Here is a 19220-nt window from a genome sequence, read left to right as displayed (position 1 = left end):
GGTGGAGCCCTGTTTCCTGTTTCACAGATGGTCTTTCACCATGTCCTCACATTGCAAAAGTAGAAAAGAGAGATCAGAATTCATCAGCATTTTTAAGTTCCACAAGTGACTTTAATGTGTAGTCCAAGGAGAAACGCTGATTAAGTTTATCTCAACCTTGAGGCATCAGTTTTTTTTGGTTTTATCCCTACCATTAATATAATAATCTAGCTTTGGTTATGGTCTACTATTTTCTGTTGACTTTCTTCTATGTACTGTTTGTTAGTATTGCATTTTCATTAGCCTAGAAACTATGCTTTCTAACACAGGTTCACATTTCTAACTGAATACTAATCACTTTAATTGAACACAGCTTTGAGGTTGTTCTTGTCATTCAACATTATGCATAATTTGTATATACCACTAATAAAACTGATTCAGGATGTGAACTTAATATTTATAGCATGTTTAAGTTGATCGTCTATTGTATGGGTTATATAAAATCATGGTAATTTGTCTTGGGCATAAATAACATTACTACTAGCAGTATACAGCAACTAATGATTACTTGACTGATGCCTTTCTAGTTTCTTATATTTCCAAGGAAAAGTAGTTGATTTACCCTCTGCTATGGTTTGAATATAGTTCGTCTCCACCAGAAATGTTGAAGTTTAATTCCCCAATGTAATTGTATTAAGGGGTAGAGACTGTTAGAAAGAGAATTAGATCTTACAGGCACCACCTTTGGAAAGATTACTAGTTCTCACAGAGCTTAATTATAGTTCTTGAGAGTGTGTATGGTTATATAAGACTGAGCCTGGCCCCTTGTACACTCAGCCAATTCCCCTTTCACTTCTCTGCCATTGCTATGGTATGGGTATGGTTTGAGACTTCCCCCAAGTGTTCATTGTTATTGAAGGCTTGGCCTTTAGGGTGGCATTATTGGACAGTGGTGGAACCTTTGGGAGGTAAGACCTTGTGGGATGTCCTTAGGTCATTGAAGGCATACCCTTCGAGTTGATTGTGGGACACTAGTGTCTTTCTCTGACTTTCAGGCTTGTGAGCTCTTCTACACATATGCTTTCATAAGGTGCTGACATCTGCTGTCTTCACCAGAGGCCAAACACATGGAGCCTCCAGATTTTGTACTTTGAATCTCTAATACTGTAAGCTAAGATAAGTTTTTATCTCGACAAAGTTAGCCACAACAGGCATTTTTTTTATAGTGATGAAAAACTGACTAATATATCAGATTGTGATGTAGCAAAGATCCCATACTGATTCCATACTTTTTGAGCCCTCTAGTCATCAGAAGCATGAGCCAAATAAAACTCTTTTCTTTATACATTACCCAGTGTCTCATATTTTGATACAGCAAACGTAAAATGGACTTAGACTCCCTAGTACTAGGCTGTGCCTATGGTTATAGTTTTTTTTTTCTTTTTGATCCATAGTGTTAATAGATGCTTTTGACTTATTTCAGCAGAGTGTTTGCCATTGTATGTAGTACATTCCTGTATAGATATGCAGCCATTTCTTTGGGTACCAAATGTCATTTGAGTATTTACCCATTGTATTATGAAGTGTGCCCTTATTTTTCAGGGAAATGAAAAGACAGTGTTGCCATATTATCATACTTAAGCTCTGCAACGCAGGTAATTCTGCTTTTTAATGTGGTAATCATTAATTGTATTCATCAACATTTTCCAATCTCTACCTTCCTTACAAAGTGTATTTGCACATTTGGCACCCTTGTATGGGATAGAGCCAGTTTGTTAAAGGTGAAAGTGATGAGTGTCACTTCTTGAGCACTTAACTGTTCATCTAACACCACTCAGTTTTCTTCTGTTCCTATGGCACAGTGACTGTTGATGTTTGAGGTGTTAGTTTGCTGTTTCCCACCTGGATCCTGACTGATTACATTCAGCAAAGGTCCCCTTCCATCTCAGGATAGATATGCAGTATGAGGGAGATACAGACTTTAGTTGTGTTAAGCCCCTGGTATAATTCTGCAGACACACTAATGACAGCACAGAGGACTTTGTTCTTTGAAAATTGTATCTTTAGAAATTCCACTGCTCTTCAGAATTTGGTTAAATGACTTAGATCATGTTTGTCCAATTTCTCTGGTCTGTAAATAGAAATAATATAACTTTTCATATAGTAATTTATCATATAAGTAGATTTCTGTAAGAGGAAATAAACAAAAATTACAGACAGAGGATTGATATATTGGCAGAGAAAATGTTCTCCATAAAGGTGTCTGATGTCAATATGCACTATGAGGGGCTGGAGTTGTGTCTCAGTGGTAGAACACTTGCCTGGCATGTGTAAGGCCCTAGGTTCAATATTCAGCACCACATATAAGTAAATAAAACAAAAGATCCATTGACAACTAAAAACATATTTTTAAAAATTTGTACTGTGATAACTTGAATAACTAAAAGAGCCCACACACATTTATGCCAATCGATATCAAGTTCATATATAGACCAAGAATTGGGTAGATACATTTCATTTAATTTTTAAAGTCTTAGAACAATCCCATCTAAGAGGCATCATCATGGAAGAAAGTGAGATTCAGACTACATATGTACACAGTCAATCAGATGCTAAGTAATAAGGTAATGATTAGACTGAAGATATCTAAATCTCAAGTCACATGCCTTTCTCTTTGCACACTATGCCCATTTGCATGTGCATACCAACTGCTTTAATTTGTTGAGTATTTTCTCACATTTGTACCTATAATGAAGAAAAATTTCATGTGTATTAATTCTGATACACATGTTGAATTATGGCAGTCCTTGGTAGATGTGCTCTTTACTTTTTTTTGATGTTCCTCTTTGGAGGGCTAGAAACCATGAAGAACAAGCAGAATTCTTGATATTTTCATATCGCATATGCAATAATCATTTGACAGTATATCTGGATTAGCATTTATTTGTGCAAGTGTTTAGTTCAAAGATTCATTAGGGTCCAAATTACAGCATGCAGTCTGTGATAAGGATTAGCAAATGAGTTTGTAACTAGATCATTAGGCAGTGTGTTGCTCTCTCAGTAATAGGATGAAACTGGATACATATCTGTTGAGCCAACCAATTGGATAATTTATTTGAAAACAAAAACCAAGAAACTCTTCCACCATTCCTACTAGCAGATATATAACTGCCAAATTCTCAGTAAAGTGTTATCATACTGAATCCATATTTGTATTTGATTTGTTGTAATTTTAGAATTATTGTATTGCAAATAAAAAAACTCAATTATGAAATATTCCCCATCACTGCAAAAAATAATTATTCAATTACAGTTTTTGTTTGCTTTCTAAACAGCCTTTAAATTTTGGCCTGGAAAATGGTTAAGAGAATTACGTGTTTCTTTAATTGTGATCTATTTGTGAATAATCTGCCAGGAAAAGAATAAAGTTATGAAGTGGTTTAACAAAGTGGCTAAAGAGGCAGGTTCTAGAGTCAGGCAGGCTCTTTGAGTTTAAATCTTGGCTCTTTTGCTTACTAATGAAGGACCTCAGACAAGTCACTCAACATTTACAAATCCCAAGTGTTTCAACTATAAAATAGAAGATATGACAGTACCTGGCTCGTAAAATTATTGTGAGGGTTAACTGAGATAATATGTGTAAAACATTTAGTACAACATTTGGTCTTGTAGTGGTTCCTCAATAAATGTTAGTTATTCATTGGAAGTAACAGGTTAAATGCAAAGTTCAATTGTGTAGTTTGTTTTCATAGAACCTCTCTGTCTATAAGAGGAAGTATTTAAAGAGATACCAAGGACAATCAGGTGGAGTATATCCTTCATTAGGAATTGAGAATAGAGTTAGTTGGTCATCTTATTCTTTGATTTTCAGTATATGACTTAAGTGAGGCTATTACTGCAATACCTTTCTAGTTTAGTATAAACAGAAGTAATAACTATTGACAGTGGGAGATAAGTTAGCATTTTCTTAATCTGATTGTTTTGTGAATGAATAGTCCCCAGTATCAGCAATGCCTCAAGATACTTTGGGTTTGTTTGATGGAATTTTTTAAGGAGAACAGGAATTACAATCTCTCATGTTCTTTACAATTGAATGAAACCATTTTCTTTTCCTATCTCTATTTTGCTTTTCTGACTTAAATTTATATATGCTGACTTCACTGCATAAATTCTTGAATTCACCTCTGTCATCTCTCTTCTTCGTCTTTTATGAATTTAGACAGCCGTGAACTTGTATGAAAGTTAAAAGTCCAAATCCAAATAATATGACCAGATTCACTCAGTATATAAAAGATGGAATAGGTGGCTACCTTTCTCATCAAATACATGAAAAATGTACTGTTAACTAGGTTTGTCATATTGACTCTTCAGGGGGACAGTAATATTCTTTTCTAAGAAATTCTAATATATAACTTTCTAAGTTTTCTCGAAGTATGTATTTTCTGTTAAAAATATTGTTTTTAAGCCAGTATACAAGGCTAACTAAATTTCCCTCAGTCATACTGCTTTTGAGTAAAGTAAGCTGTCTTAAAATGAATCTTCTGTGTTGGAGTTCTTAAATTACCAAATAGTTGCAAATTAACTTCTTGATACATTCTTCTGATAGGGATATTGACATCTTTTTCATTTTCTTTAATTCTTCTTCCACTTTTTTCCTTCATTTTGCTATCTTATAGCAAAAGATTTTAGTGGCATACAATGTCATTCTATGAATTAAGCAAAACCTGTTGTTTTTAAACCCTAAACAATGCCAATTAAACTAATTCTGAAAATAAATTTCTAATTTCTTTGTAAACAGAAATAACGTCTTGTTCTATAGTAATTTATCATATAAGTAGATACCATTCTGTTTAGATCAAAAAATATAGACTGATTCTGTGTGACAGTTAACCATCCTTTTCACCTAAATCTTTCACCTGCTCTCGTGATTCTATCATTAAACATAGAATCTGAGTATCTGTTTGTAGTAAATAAAACCAATGTTCCCATAAATATATAGTTGATAAAAGCAAGTGTTTTAGTCAGCTTTTTCACTGCTGTGACTAAAAGACCTAACCAGAACAATTATAGAGGAGGAAAAGTTCATTTGGGGGCTCACAGTTTCAGAGGTCTCAATCTGTAGACAGCAGACTCCATTCCCCAGGGACTCCAGGTGAGGCTGAACATCGTGGCAGACGAGTGTGGCAGATGGTAGCAGCTCACGTGGTGATCAGGAAGCAGAGAGAAACTCTACTCATCAGATAACAAAATATATATCCCATAGCCATGCCCCCCCCCCCCCGTGAACCACTTCCTCCAGCCACACCCCACCCACCTGCAGTTACCATTCAATCCTGTCATGGATTAATTCACTGATTAGATTAAGCCTATGGCCCAATCATTTCTCCTCCAAACCTTCTTTCCCTTTTTCATATGTGAGCTTTGGGGGATCCAACATCTAAACCACAACAGGAAACAAATACAGATTAGAAAATAGTAACCAAGTATGTTATTGTTTTTTTAGGTACAGATCTTGATATCCATTAATACTTTTGTTTAAAATACTTTAGAAGAATCCTGATTTTTTAAGACTGGGGAATATTAAGCACATGCTTATTTTCATGAAGATTTAAACCTATACATTTCTCCTAGTTGTTTAACATCCCTACTGAAGCAGTCAGCCTGGCTATTGCAGTGTGAGATAACAGCACTTTAGACAAGCACTGGCCTTAAAAATTATGTATTGACTCAATGCTCATTTGCTTCCTGTGCTTTATTCATCAATATGTTTCTAATACTTCACCATCATTTTGCATAGCAGTGTTTACACTGCTTGCTACACTTAATGATATATTCCATTTCATAAAATGAAAATTGTACATCTTGAAACCAGTATATATAAAATACTTTAAAATGTACACAATAAAGTTGACTTTTTAAAATTATGTGAAAATATATACAACATAAAATGTATCATTTTAGCCATATTTAAATGTAGAATGCAGTGGTGATTTTAAGTTTTTAAGTACTGATTAATAATCCTAAAAAAAAAATCCTAAGCAATGTAAAAGTGGCCTGACATAGAAAGTACCACATGAGAGTTTCCTCTCATTTTCAACTCCATTTTTTTTTTTTTTTATGATATGGGTTAGGAGCTCTTCATAACACCGTCTTTGAGATTTGTGCAATAAAATTATCTTGTAGTGAAATGGTATCATTTTGTATGGCATACAAACTCTGGAACTAGGTTGCCTGTGTATAAATTCCAGTTCTCTCTTACTAGCTATGCAGATTTGGGAAATTTATAAGCTCAGTTCCTCAACTGTCCTTTCTATAATGAAAATATAACAGTACCTACCTCACAAGCATGTTAGGAAGTTAAAATGACTTAGTCCTTTATAAAATGAATTATAAGTGTTTAGAATTATGTTTCTCAATGCTGTATAAGCACTAGTTAAATTAGTAAGTTAAAAATAATAATAGTCTCTTTAAAAAAAATTGGTACCAGGAATTGAACCCAAGTGTGCTTAGCCACTGAGCTATATCCCCAGCCCTCTTTATTTTTTATTTTGATACAGGGACTCACTAAGTTGTTTAGGATCTCACTAAGTTGCTGAGGCTGGCTCTGAACTTGTAATCCTCCTGCCTCAGCCACCCCATTGGCTGGGATTATAGGTGAGCCAGTTAGTAGTCTTTCTAAATAATAGAACTCCTATAAAAATGAAATACATATTTAGTCAACTCCTTCCTATTGTTAACAGAACTCTTGTCTCATTTTCTTAAACTATACAAACCAAATCTTGTGTGATCTTCATTCATTGGTCAGACAGTAGGAGGTTCAAGTTTAGTAACTTGCCTGAGACCACACAGCTGCAGAACTGGGACTCAAAACTAGGTATTATGACTACAGACTCCATGTTTCCATATTATGTGTCAGTCTGCTTGAAATTTACATTGGGCCATCTGCTTGTATTCTTAATAAACATACCAAATTTGTAATACGATATTATCTATAAATTGCACAAAGGGCTTCTTACTGTTCTACTATTTTTAGTTCAACTGACGTGATTAATTATCAGGCTTTAATCAAGGTTTTTAAAAATCAGACAAAGATGTGAAAATTCTTTCCTTCACATTGAGCACATTGATTTCTTGTCATGGTTTTGAGGGTTCTCCATGCTGTCATTAAATTTAGGATTCATTCCCTTGTAACATTGGCAGTAAATGGTTAGTATTAATACAATGTTGGGATCCTGATGGTAGTTTGTTGTTTTTTGCCTTACTGTTATTGGTTCCCAAGCTTGTTATTCATCACACTCTGCTGGAAAGTCCCCCAAAAGCATATTTTTCTGAACCTATGTATGAGCAAGTATTTTGAGAATCTAAATTTCCAGCCAGGTTGGCTATAATCCTCTTGGTGAATCTCAAGAACCATTGCATAGCAGGTAATCTTCCCTTAAATACCTGTTTTCTATGTATTTCCTGGAACCAACTAAAGAACATATTTATAAATGTGTACTAAGTGTATTGTGTTTATTTTGTGGAATGTATGAATGTGTTTTTGAGTATATGGTGCTAAAGAAACCAGGCTAAGTCTTGGACAAAATGGTAACATTAGACTTCCTTATCTTTTGAAACATGTTTCTTCCTTTGATGGTGCCTGACTTTCTCCTAGCTGACAGTTGCAGCCATCTCAGTTTTTCTCTCCTCTCAAAATATGATTTCAGATCCACTGCGCTAAATGACTGGTACATTGGTGGGTATAAAAATTATTTTCTAGGTGCTAGGGTTGTAGCACAGTGGTACAGCGTTTGCCTAGCATATAAGGCACTGGGTTCAATCCTCAGCACCACATAAAAGTAAATAAAATAAAGGTATAAAAGATTATATTTTAGAGGATGTCACTCCGGTAATGGAATAGTCTAAGGTGTCAAATGGGGTTTGTTAAAAAAAAATTATAATGTATAGCATTGTCTATCTTTACAGAAAAAGATCTTAAAATATTCACAATACTTGTAGATGCTTTTAAAAGCTTATCTAAAACCCTGTGGGGTTTTTTTTTTTTTTTCCTGATTTGTCTGTTAGGATCATTTTATCTTAAACTGTTATTTTTCCTACTTCTCCATCACACACCCCTGACATTTTAGGGAATACCCAGTAAGGAACTAGGTCTCCTATTTCTGTAATTTCTAGTATTTCAAGCCAAGTCACAGAACCACATTGTGAAGATTTGACTTTCAAATTTCCTTTTTTTTTTTTATTTGCCTAATTTCTCCTCTAGTGTTCATTGCATTCTTGGTATTTTCTCAATCTGATGTAAAAGGTCACACTAAATGGAGCTAGGCTTTTTTTTTTTTTAATCAAATTTACTGGTTCCCATTTTCCAGTGGTATGGAGAGTGGGTAACACGAGGTGTTTTGATCTTAAAATCCTGCAGAATTAAAGTAAGCAAAATTCCTATTTATGTCTAGAGTAGGCAACAATTAAATTAGATTTTAAGGACAATATTTACTTCAAGTGTTCAATATTTGAAGCTTTCTAAATAACACAGAGTTGATTATAAAAACCTATATTAAAGATGATGGTTTAAGGAAGGCAGGGATTAATAGGAAGGTAGGAAGACAAAGCTATAACTTCTGTGGTGCACATGGGCATGAAGTGACTATCTTCCAGTATGCATCAAAGGAACAAGAATGTTCTTACTGTCCAGATTACTGGTTGCTGTTGCAGAAATCCAATTTAAGGAAGACAAGATATCGTGATTAACTTTCTACTGAATTGCTTTAAGTAAAAATTATCTGCCCAAAACAGGAAAAAAGTAATAGCTTTGGCACAGTAGTAAAATAGAATGATGCATCAGTGCAATACATGGTTATATTTGGTGAGCAACACAGCAACTTTGAATGTATAAATAGCAGCAATTGACTTTAATATCCAGGTAGAGCACTTTATAATTGGTGATAGTATTGGTCCTCAAATATTTATTAGAGATGCATTCCAAAATAATAATTTCGTGTTTCTTTAGATTATTAAATCTAAGACTTATATTTTAAAGACATATTATACCTTTTTAAAGGCATATTACATAAAACAAATAATGGCCAATATTTGAAGTCATTTCAATGAATTTATGAATCTCAATAAAGCAGATTCTAAGTACTTATTTCAGTTTTCTCAATTTTTAATATATGTTCAACAGTGCATCTAAAAGATAAATTTCTAAATTATAAGTACCTATGTTTGCAGTTAACTTTGATATTGATATAATCAAAATTTGAATTGATAATTTGAAATTTAAGATATTATCATTTTATCTGATGAATTCTAGTGAAGTTCTACCATCCCCCAAATCAATCATATTAAGAAGCATTTAAGTTAATATAGTTTTAAAATTAGGAACTATATTTTATATTACATTAGCACTTAAAATTAGACATACTTATTTTTCAAGAAGGAAATGCTGCTAGTGTCATAGATCATAAGCTAATTTAGTGATCCATGAAATACTTGGCAGATCTTAATTCTATACCAAAAAAAGTCTATATTACAAGTAATGTTATCATTATACTAGATAGTCATCATCTGTGTAAAATTTTCCTTCACTTTTTTAGGGATTAAAATGTACCAGCCTTGGGCTGGAGTTTTGGCTCAGTGGTAGAGCTCTTGCCTAGCATGTGTGAGGAACTGGGTTCGATTCTCAGCACCACATATAAATAAGGGAATAAAATAAAGGCCTATCAACATCCAAAAAAATTTTTTAAAAACTGTACCAGCCTTTTATTTTCATACTTAGTTTCCTGTCTTGGTTTTACTCATGCCACCTTGATCAAACTATGTTTATTTATAGTACTCAGTATTTACTGAGCTCAGAAGTGAACAAAACAGACATCATCTGGAAGAATAAGAAACCCAGAATAGCTAAAGCAATCCTCAGTAGAAAGAGCGAAGCAGGGGGTATCGCAATCCCAGATCTTCAACTCTATTACAAAGCAATAGTAACAAAAACGTCATGGTATTGGTACCAAAATAGACAGGTAGATCGATGGTACAGAATAGAGGACATGGACACAAACCCAAATAAATACAATTTTCTCATACTTGACAAAGGGGCCAAAAATATGTAATGGAGAAAAGATAACCTCTTCAACAAATGGTGCTGGGAAAACTGGAAATCCATATGCAACAGAATGAAATTAAACCCCTATCTCCCACCCTGCACAAAACTCAACTCAAAATGGATCAAGGACCTCGGAATCAGACCAGAGGCCCTGCATGTTATAGAAGAAAAAGTAGGTCCAAATCTTCAACTTGTTGGCCTAGGATCAGACTTCCTTAACAAGACTCCCATAGCACAAGAAATAAAATAAGAATCAGCAACTGGGATAGATTCAAACTAAAAAGTTTTCTCTCGGCAAAGGAAACTATCAGTAATGTGAAGAGAGAGCCTACAGAGTGGGAGAATATCTTTGCCACTCATACTACAGATAGAGTGCTAATTTCCAGAATCTATAAAGAACTCAAAAAACTCTACGCCAAGAATATAAATAATCCAATCAACAAATGGGCTAAGGAAATGAACAGACACTTCACAGAAGAAGATGTACAAGCAATCAACAGATATATGAAAAAATGTTCAACATCTCTAGTAATAAGAGAAATGCAAATCAAAACTACCCTAAGATTCCTTCTCATCCCAATTAGAATGCCGATTATCAAGAACACAAGCAACAATAGGTGTTGGTGAGGATGTGGGGAAAAAGGTACATTCATACGTTGCTGGTGGGGTTGCAAATTAGTGCAGCCACTCTGGAAAGCAGTATGGAGATTCCTCAGAAAGCTTGGAATGGACCCACCATTTGACCCAGCTATCCCACTCCTTGGCCTATACCCAAAGGACTTAAAAATGAGCATACTACAGAGATACAGCCATATCAATGTTCATTGCTGCTCAATTCACCATAGTCAGATTGTGGAACCAACCTAGATGTCCTTCAATTGTTGAATGGATAAAGAAACTGTGGCATATATATACAATGGAATATTAGCCACAAAGAATGATAAAATTATGGCATTTGCAGGCAAGTGGATGAAATTGGAGAATATCATGCTAAGTGAGATAAGCCAATCTCAAAAAACTAAAGGACAAATGATCTCGCTGATAAGCGGGATGAGGACATATAATGGGGGGTGGGAGGGGTTAGCATTAGGGTTAGGGTTAGGTTTAGGGTTAGGGTTAAGGAGGGTGGTAAAAATGGAGGAAGGAAGAACTGTATAGAGGGAAAAGAGGGGTGGGAGGGGTGGGGGGGAAGGGAAAAAAATTACCATGAATCAACATTACCCTATGTAAATTTATGATTACACAAATGGTATGCCTTGACTCCATGTACAAATAGAGAAACAACATGTATCCCATTTGTTTAAAAAAAAAAAAAGAATGCTGTTTGACACCCAATAAGCCTACAACATTTATTGAGTAAAAATTTGAATACCAGCTTTTAAAAAAAAATGGACAGTTAGGTGTCTCGTTCTTCTTTGGTAAGCAGATATATATGGGACAGAGGACAAGCTAGAAAAGAGAACTGATCTTTACTGTGCTAATCCATGTATATACATTTTTCCTAAAATACCTCTGTTAAGGCTTATGATGCTCCTCATAAGTGGGTATAGTTACTATGTCATGATCATTCTGTAGATGAAGAAACAGAAGGTCAGAGAGGCTCCACTTTTCCTAGGTCGTCCAGACAAGTAAGCCAGAGCTGGGATGTGCACATAGCATCTCAGTCTGAGCCACAGCTCCATTAGTTTAGAGTCATGGACAGTATATCCGTGTCAGGAGATTGGAATCTGTTGCTGATCTTATTGTAATTAGTGTGAGATTTTTATTATCCAACAATTGATGATGATTATATAATGAAACTTTCTTTAATACTTAGATGAAAGTATTCAATTCTTATTCTGCCCCGAATTTATTTGAATAAAATGGGTGTATACATAAAAAAAAAACAGACAAAATTAAGTGACCTCTTGAGAATTAAAATAGCAGAATAAGACATGTAGTAAACACATAAATAAGAAAAAGACATAGTTTGTTAGTTGTTCATGAATGTTTTAGAAAAAAATTAGGGGAGAAAAATAGACAGGGTAAAGGTATAGGGAACCAATGGGTGGAAAGGAAAGACTTTTACTCCCTATCTCTACTAATATTCAAAGCCCACAGGTAGGACAGTCTTCCCTGGAATTAACAAAACACTAGTGCTTGGTTGAAAATAATCTCATTTTGTTTGTATTTTCCTCTGTCAGTAATCAGGCCTTTTGTTTTCCAATACAGGCACATTTTCTGTTATGAGATCAAAAGTAGGGCTTACCTGTTTTCCTGATCTGAGTTCCTTGAGGGTTGGCCGAGTAGACTGAGAAGAGAGACTCTGGTGTCTTTGAGAGGGAGACGCAGGAGCAGCAAGCTTAGAATATATTTTTTTAGACTTGGAGGACAAAAATATGTTTTGTTGGTTCCACAGGCAAGTGGCAGTGCCTGGAGAATAGTAGCACTGTAATTTGGGAGGTTGAACTCATGCCATTAAGGTTCTTAGCATATGAAAAGATTAGTTTTTGATGGTGTGGCAAAGAAGCTGTTGGGCTACCTATTCATGTAACCATTATGTGTTGAAGAGTAATCATCTGCTTTCACCTTTCAAGCACTATATATTCTAATTTTTTTGAGTCTTTGGTGAATGAAGTTTGTCACCTTCAGTTTGATTTAGCAAAACATAAGGTAAAATGACATTGTTTAAGCATTCATGTTTGAAGAATAGATTTGTCTTGCTACAACCTCAGTTTATTTTGTCTTTATTAACTAATTATTAATTCTTATGTGGAGAAAAAGTCTTGAAATGCAAAGCAACAGGCACACAAATTTCTGGCAGATTGAAAAATTCTCTCCACTGGACTTACGGGGTGAACAAACACATATATAATCTTTTTCTTGAATTTACACCTTCATATTATTGTGCAGTAGCACAAACTTTATTCAGTGAGTTAAAAGTTACTGAGAAGGGACATTCAACTTCAAACCCTGGGAAATGGAAAAGTGATATTAAAGACTTCAGTTGTACAATAACACCTGATTGACATAAGATCACACTGGACAGTGGTTTACAAACTTTTCAATTCTGGACACAGCTAGGAATTTTCTCAGATGTAGGGTGTTATCTTTCCCTGTCTAGCCATCTGTTTAGTCTCAAACCTCATCCTTATTCCAAACATTTTCAGGCTTATTTTCATCTGTCAAGAATAATCTTATTTATGCTCATAAATTTATATCAATTTTTAGACTAATTGTCTTTATTCCTGTGATTATTACTCCCCCCCACCCTAAGTTTAATAGAACTGATTGAGACAACTCAAATTGCCAAAGTAATATAGACGTAATAAAGCATGTGATATCCTCAGGTTCACAGAAATAACTGGAATTTGAAGCTCTGCGTGCCCACTCCTTCCTGTGGTCTCATCTGAAGTCACTGGTCTTAATCCTTGACTTTATAAGCTTCTAGTTCCTTTAAAGTTTCCTGAAGAGTTGTCTTCAAAATTTCATTCTTTAAACAGTGTATTTTAAAACTCTTTGTGTTCTATTTTGGGGTGGAAGATCAACTAATTTAAAAGTTCTGAAATTACTATATGTACCCTGGTTTTAGTGAAAGACCTAATGTTTAGAACCCCAAGCTGAGGACAAAAATAATTATTTCTGTATTGCAAAGTGAAGCTCAAAGTGTAGATGCAGGACTTACAAAGGAGGTGCCAAAACTTGCCTGGCAATTTACATAAGGATATATATTTTTTTATTGTATACAAATGGGATACATGTTGTTTCTCTATTTGTACATAGAGTCAAGGCATACCATTTGTGTAATCATACGTTTACATAGGGCAATGATGTTTATTTTTTTTCCTTCCCCCCCACCCCTCCCACCCCTCTTTTCCCTCTATACAGTCCTTCTTTCCTTCATTCTTACCGCTCTCCTTATCCCTAACCCTAAACCTAACCTAAACCTAATGCTAACCCCTCCCACCCCCCATTATATGTCCTCATCCGCTTATCAGCGAGATCATTCGTCCTTTAGTTTTTTGACATTGGCTTATCTCACTTAGCATGATATTCTCCAATTTCGTCCATTTGCCTACAAATGCCATAATTTTATCATTCTTCATTGCGGAGTAATATTCCATTGTATATATATACCACAGTTTCTTTATCCATTCATCAACTGAAGGGCATCTAGGTTGGTTCCACAATCTGGCTATGGTGAATTGAGCAGCAATGAACATTGATGTGGCTATATCCCTGTAGTATGCTGATTTTAAGTCCTTTGGGTATAGGCCAAGGAGTGGGATAGCTGGGTCAAATGGTGTTTCCATTCCAAACTTTCTGAGGAATCTCCACACTGCTTTCCAGAGTGGCTGCACCCTGGATTCACGTGCATTAATGTTAGGGGATTTTTTTTTTCTAACTGAAAACTCTTTCCTTGGATAGCTAAATAGCTAACTCCCCAGTCTCCAATCAAATATCACCTTTTCAGTGACTCCTGAACATTTGTGATCACTCTTATTTTGTTTTGTCTTTATTACGTAGTATTTAACACCTCTTATGACACAGCCTTTATTTATTTGTCATGTTTGTGGTAGGTTGTTTGTGTAGGCTAGAATGTAAGTTTTATGCATTTTCTTCAATGATAGATCATGAGTATGTGAAGTATATTGAACCAATAAACAATCTGTAAGAAAATTGAAAAAATGTAAATATTCCTGAACTTCTAAAATATATGTTCATATAACTTATTTAAATGATTGTAAATGAAGTATCTCTGGAAGAATATAAAGGAAACTGTTAATTTTACATTTGCCTTTGTGATAAAAAGTATCTGGAATGGGGAGGCAGACACATTCCATACTGTTAGAATTTGCACCTGTGACTTCTTGAATTAAAAAAAAAAACTAGTTTAAAAATAAAATGCACAGTTGACCCTAATTCTGGAATTCAAAATTCTTCTATCAAATAGAGCTTTAGCTTTTTAAGTTCCTTGAAAGTGTTCATTTGTATTACCACTAGGTGGCATGTACCTACCAATAAGTTCTTAAAGATTCCCAGAGAAGTTTTAAACAAAGCTTTCAGTTCCCTTAACTCACTCAAATTTATTTTAGCTATATCACATTGATTTTTTTCTTAGGGGAAAAAAAAGACTATTTTTACACTATACCAATAGGCATAGCAACTATTTCTCTCTCTCTCCTTCCTCTCTCTCTCTCTCTCTCTCTGTCTCTCTCTCTCTCTCTCTACTGTACCAAGGAGCCTGACCCCACTGATCTACATCCCCAGTCTTTTTTTTTTCTTTCTTGTTTTTTGGGTTTTTGTTTGTTTGTTTGTTTGTTTTTCAGACAGAGTCTCACTGAGTTGTTGAAGATGTCCCTAAATTGCCCAGTCTGGCCTTAAACTTGCAGTCCTCCTACCTCAGCCTCTGAAGTCTGGGATTACAGGTGTGCACCACCACACCCAGCTAATAGCAACTGTTAGTGCCATATAAGCTTTTAGGTGATTTTTTTACTATAATTTCTTATTTATCATCATGAAAACATTGGACTTGCAGAAATACCTCAAATATGCAAAACCTAGCTTAGATATTTTAAAAGTAATTTAAAATTCCCAGTTTCAACAAACTGAATCTGCCTATATTTTCATCTTTTTACTAAGAAATACCTTAATGAACAAAATGTGTAGATCCTGTGTACAAAGGTATGCTTTTGTTTGATTATATTGTTTCACTGCTTTTATATACAATTAATCAATATCCAAAACAAAAGTAGCAATCACTTTCTGAATGCTTCCATAGTATACAATGAGATGTTAAGCAAATGAGTACTGTAGAAGTTACAGAGATGAACTGTTCTTTATTGCCTTTATCTTTATGGGTTGTTCATTGTATGATGGTGACAATCATGAGCATAAATAGCTATAATACGAGTCAGAATGTAAAACATCATTAAATGAAACAATAACTGTAATAGGAATAGATAGTTGACTTTGGGGATTCCATGAATATTGGTAGCATTTGAGAAGAGCTTTATACATAGAGTTTTGTTCTATGAATTGAGTGTATATATTATATAAATTTAAATTTCTATGTAAAGGGTGAATTATGTATCTGAGATTAAGGTATGATCTTTATACATAGGTGGCAAATTTGGATGAATAGAATGAATATCCACGTTTTTATGATGGTAAAATTTTCAAAAAAAATGGTGGCATCCATTTTATAAATTGTAACATAAAAATCATGGAAACGAGGGACTAGGGTTATGGTTCAGTGTTAGAGCACTTGCAAGGTGCTGGGTTTGATTCTCAGCACTGCATATAAATAATAAACAAAATAAAAGTATTGTGTCCATCTACAACAACAACAAAATTTTTTTAAACATGGAAACTTTACTGGCAAATTTTTTGAAATTTGGAAAAACTATTTGACTAGATAATATTTATAATATTTATAGATAATATTTATAGTTTTAACCCATGGATTCTTCATTTTCTATAAAACTAAACCTTTAGAATATGCTATATCTACATTGTATTTTTTTCAGTTCTTACTCTCCTAAAAAATTATCACCTATTACTCAAAGCTCATGGAAGCCTATGGTGTACATATTAATATTCACCAGATAACCAGTCGCAAAAAGTTCAAGAAACTTTCTATGTGTAAGATGAATCATAATGTAAGTCAGTGAACCAAGCATCTGACCCTTTTGACTATTAACTTGCAAAATTCCTACAACTGTGCTGAACTGTTAATTAATAAAGCAATGATCATTTATGAAAGTAATATACAATGCTCAAAGTAGACTTAGTTCCAGCTCAATAGGTAAGTATGGATTTTAAAATAAAATTACATATTTAAAAATATATCTTTTTTTTATTTATTTAGCCAGGAAAATGTACAAATAAAAAGAAGTGGTATAAAAGTGCACTTCAAGAAGCATATCTATTCTACGGATATTCTCATGAGCAAAGACTGGAAATGTGCTGCCTATCAAAACAGGGTATTTGAGTTTTTTGTTTTTTACCACCTCAAAGAAGGATTTATCCAGATGTATGTTTTCTAAAATATGTTTGCACATTTTAAAATCTGTGTGTCTTTATAGGGAGATACTATGTCTGTGTCTATTGGAAAATAATTTTTGCATTAATTAATAGCGTGTATTTTGTCCTTGGAAACTATTTTCAATACACTCTGTTAAATACAGGGATTGTAATTAATGCTTCTGGTTCTCTTTATCTGTGCAGTTCCTCTTGTGTGTTTCAAAACCAACATAAAGAATTCAAAATTAGAATCACAACTTTAAAACATATTCCTGATGTGATAATTTCACTTGGATATCCTATATTTTTTCATAACACAGTATTCTCAAAATGTTTCACTTTTAAGTAAATTCAAAGCAGGAATAAAAGATAAACTTTTATAATTAAGTAAAAATCTATTTCAAAGAGAATTCTCTTGAATCATAAATGTTATGGTTTGCTTCTTAACCTGTTTCATTTGAAAGATTATAATAGTGTATGACACACGTTAAATCTAAAAGATTATGATTGTCACATAAAATGATAATTTTCAATAAATTTATGTTGTAATTTTTTAACTTAGTGATCATAATTTTATGTTTAACAAGGTCCCTTCTCTATTACCTTAAGTTCTAAAACAGATTGCTCTATGGGAGGATCTGGCCTTCGGTAATGATTAAATTTCAAAGAAACAGTGATTATTTTCTCCTTTGGAAAAGTCTCATTTGTATTTTCAGTTAACCTATATGTGAAAATATTTTACTTGAGAAAAAGTTTAAATATTAACCCAACCACCTAAGTTTAGGTTTTAAGGAAAATAAGTAGGTTTAAAAAGAATGACAAGCATACCACTCTGGTTTATTCTGAGGCCAGGAGAAGAGACATTTATTGCCACAAATGCAATTTTATTCCTTGTGTTGAAAATATAATGTCTCTGTTTATTAGCAATAAAGGTTGAACTCACTCTATTGTCACAAATACAATTTTATGTCTTGCACAGACTATATACTGTTCTCTTGTTTAACTACAATAGGTCTTGAAATATTTTTAACCATTAATACTTTTAAGTAATATAGTCATTTACTTTTAAAGTTATATTACATCTATTTCCCACTCACAATAGACTTGCTCTCCCAATAAGTTATGGAACTATGTCTTGGCCATTGTGTGTGCCAGGCTACTTCTGCCTTATGTCCTTTGGCATTTCCTATTCAGAGACCTTGGGGAGGGGTTATTTTGTTTGATTTTTCAGTAGTAGCTCATTTTCTTGATGAAAATCTGATGATTTCTGCATGCAGAATTTATAAAATTCAGTTTGATTCTTGAGAGCCATGAGCTGAAATACTACCATTTTGTCCTCAAAGTGCCTTCAGTGGGGGAACATGAACTGATATTTAGGAGTTCCATGTTTACTATAGCATACTTACTCACTTAGGTTCACTATTTCCAAAATAGTCAATTTAATCCTTTGGTCTTCTTAGCATCCAGTGTGGATTCTGGTATAGTATTTGATTTCTTATTGTGTTCAAAAGTAGTTTTGAGAGATAATTAGCCATTAATCAGATCAAAAGTAGTTTTGAGAGCTAATTAGCCATTAATCAGATATTTCACAAAAGATGAGTACCTTAGAGACAACTCATTTATTTCATTCCAACAAATTTGAGAATTTCTTCACCTAACAATTGCTTATTCCAACATAGAAATAATTCTAATATTTAGCTCATATTCTTTCTATTCTGCAAAAATTGGCACACTCTCATGTGTGATGCAATTCTTTCATTGAAATATGCAGGATTATTAAATGATGTAAATAAGATTCAATCAGATTATAATGAATTTCAAAGTTCTGTCTACCTGATTTAGTTGCTCTGTTTTTGTTGAATTAACTATTACTCCAACTTGGTAATTCTAGTGGGGCTTGAAAGCTTACTTATTTATTTTTAAAAATAAATAGGATATAATCAATGTGATTTCTTTATAACTCAGTTTCAGAATTTTGTGTTATTCGTAAGATTAATATTTTTTTAAAAAATATTTTTAGTTGTAAATGGACACAATACCTTTATTTATTTATTTTATTTGGTGCTGAGGATCAAACCCAGTGCCTCATATATGCTAGGCAAGTGCTCTACCACTGAGCTACAACCCCAGCCTCAAGATT

The 19220-nt window shown here is 33.8% G+C and overlaps 1 protein-coding gene across 4 annotated transcripts in view; it reads left to right on the top strand.

Annotated features, from left to right (window-relative positions):
- The window catches only part of Zcwpw2 (zinc finger CW-type and PWWP domain containing 2), a 105982-nt gene that overhangs the window by 42547 nt on the left and 44215 nt on the right, over positions 1-19220 (top strand). For 2 of the 4 annotated variants that reach the window (XM_047530640.1, XM_047530641.1), the window contains exon 4: positions 16926-17040. The exons of the other annotated variants lie outside the window; for them this stretch is intronic. In XM_047530640.1, the coding sequence (XP_047386596.1) occupies positions 16926-17040 (115 nt within the window). The remainder of the gene's footprint in view (positions 1-16925; positions 17041-19220) is intronic. 4 annotated transcript variants of the gene reach the window in all.

This window comes from Sciurus carolinensis, chromosome 17, assembly GCF_902686445.1.
Source record: "Sciurus carolinensis chromosome 17, mSciCar1.2, whole genome shotgun sequence".
Classification (NCBI taxonomy): domain Eukaryota; kingdom Metazoa; phylum Chordata; class Mammalia; order Rodentia; family Sciuridae; genus Sciurus; species Sciurus carolinensis.
The sequence above is the reverse complement of the archived record's forward strand: the minus strand, read 5'-3'. Positions and strand labels throughout refer to the sequence as shown.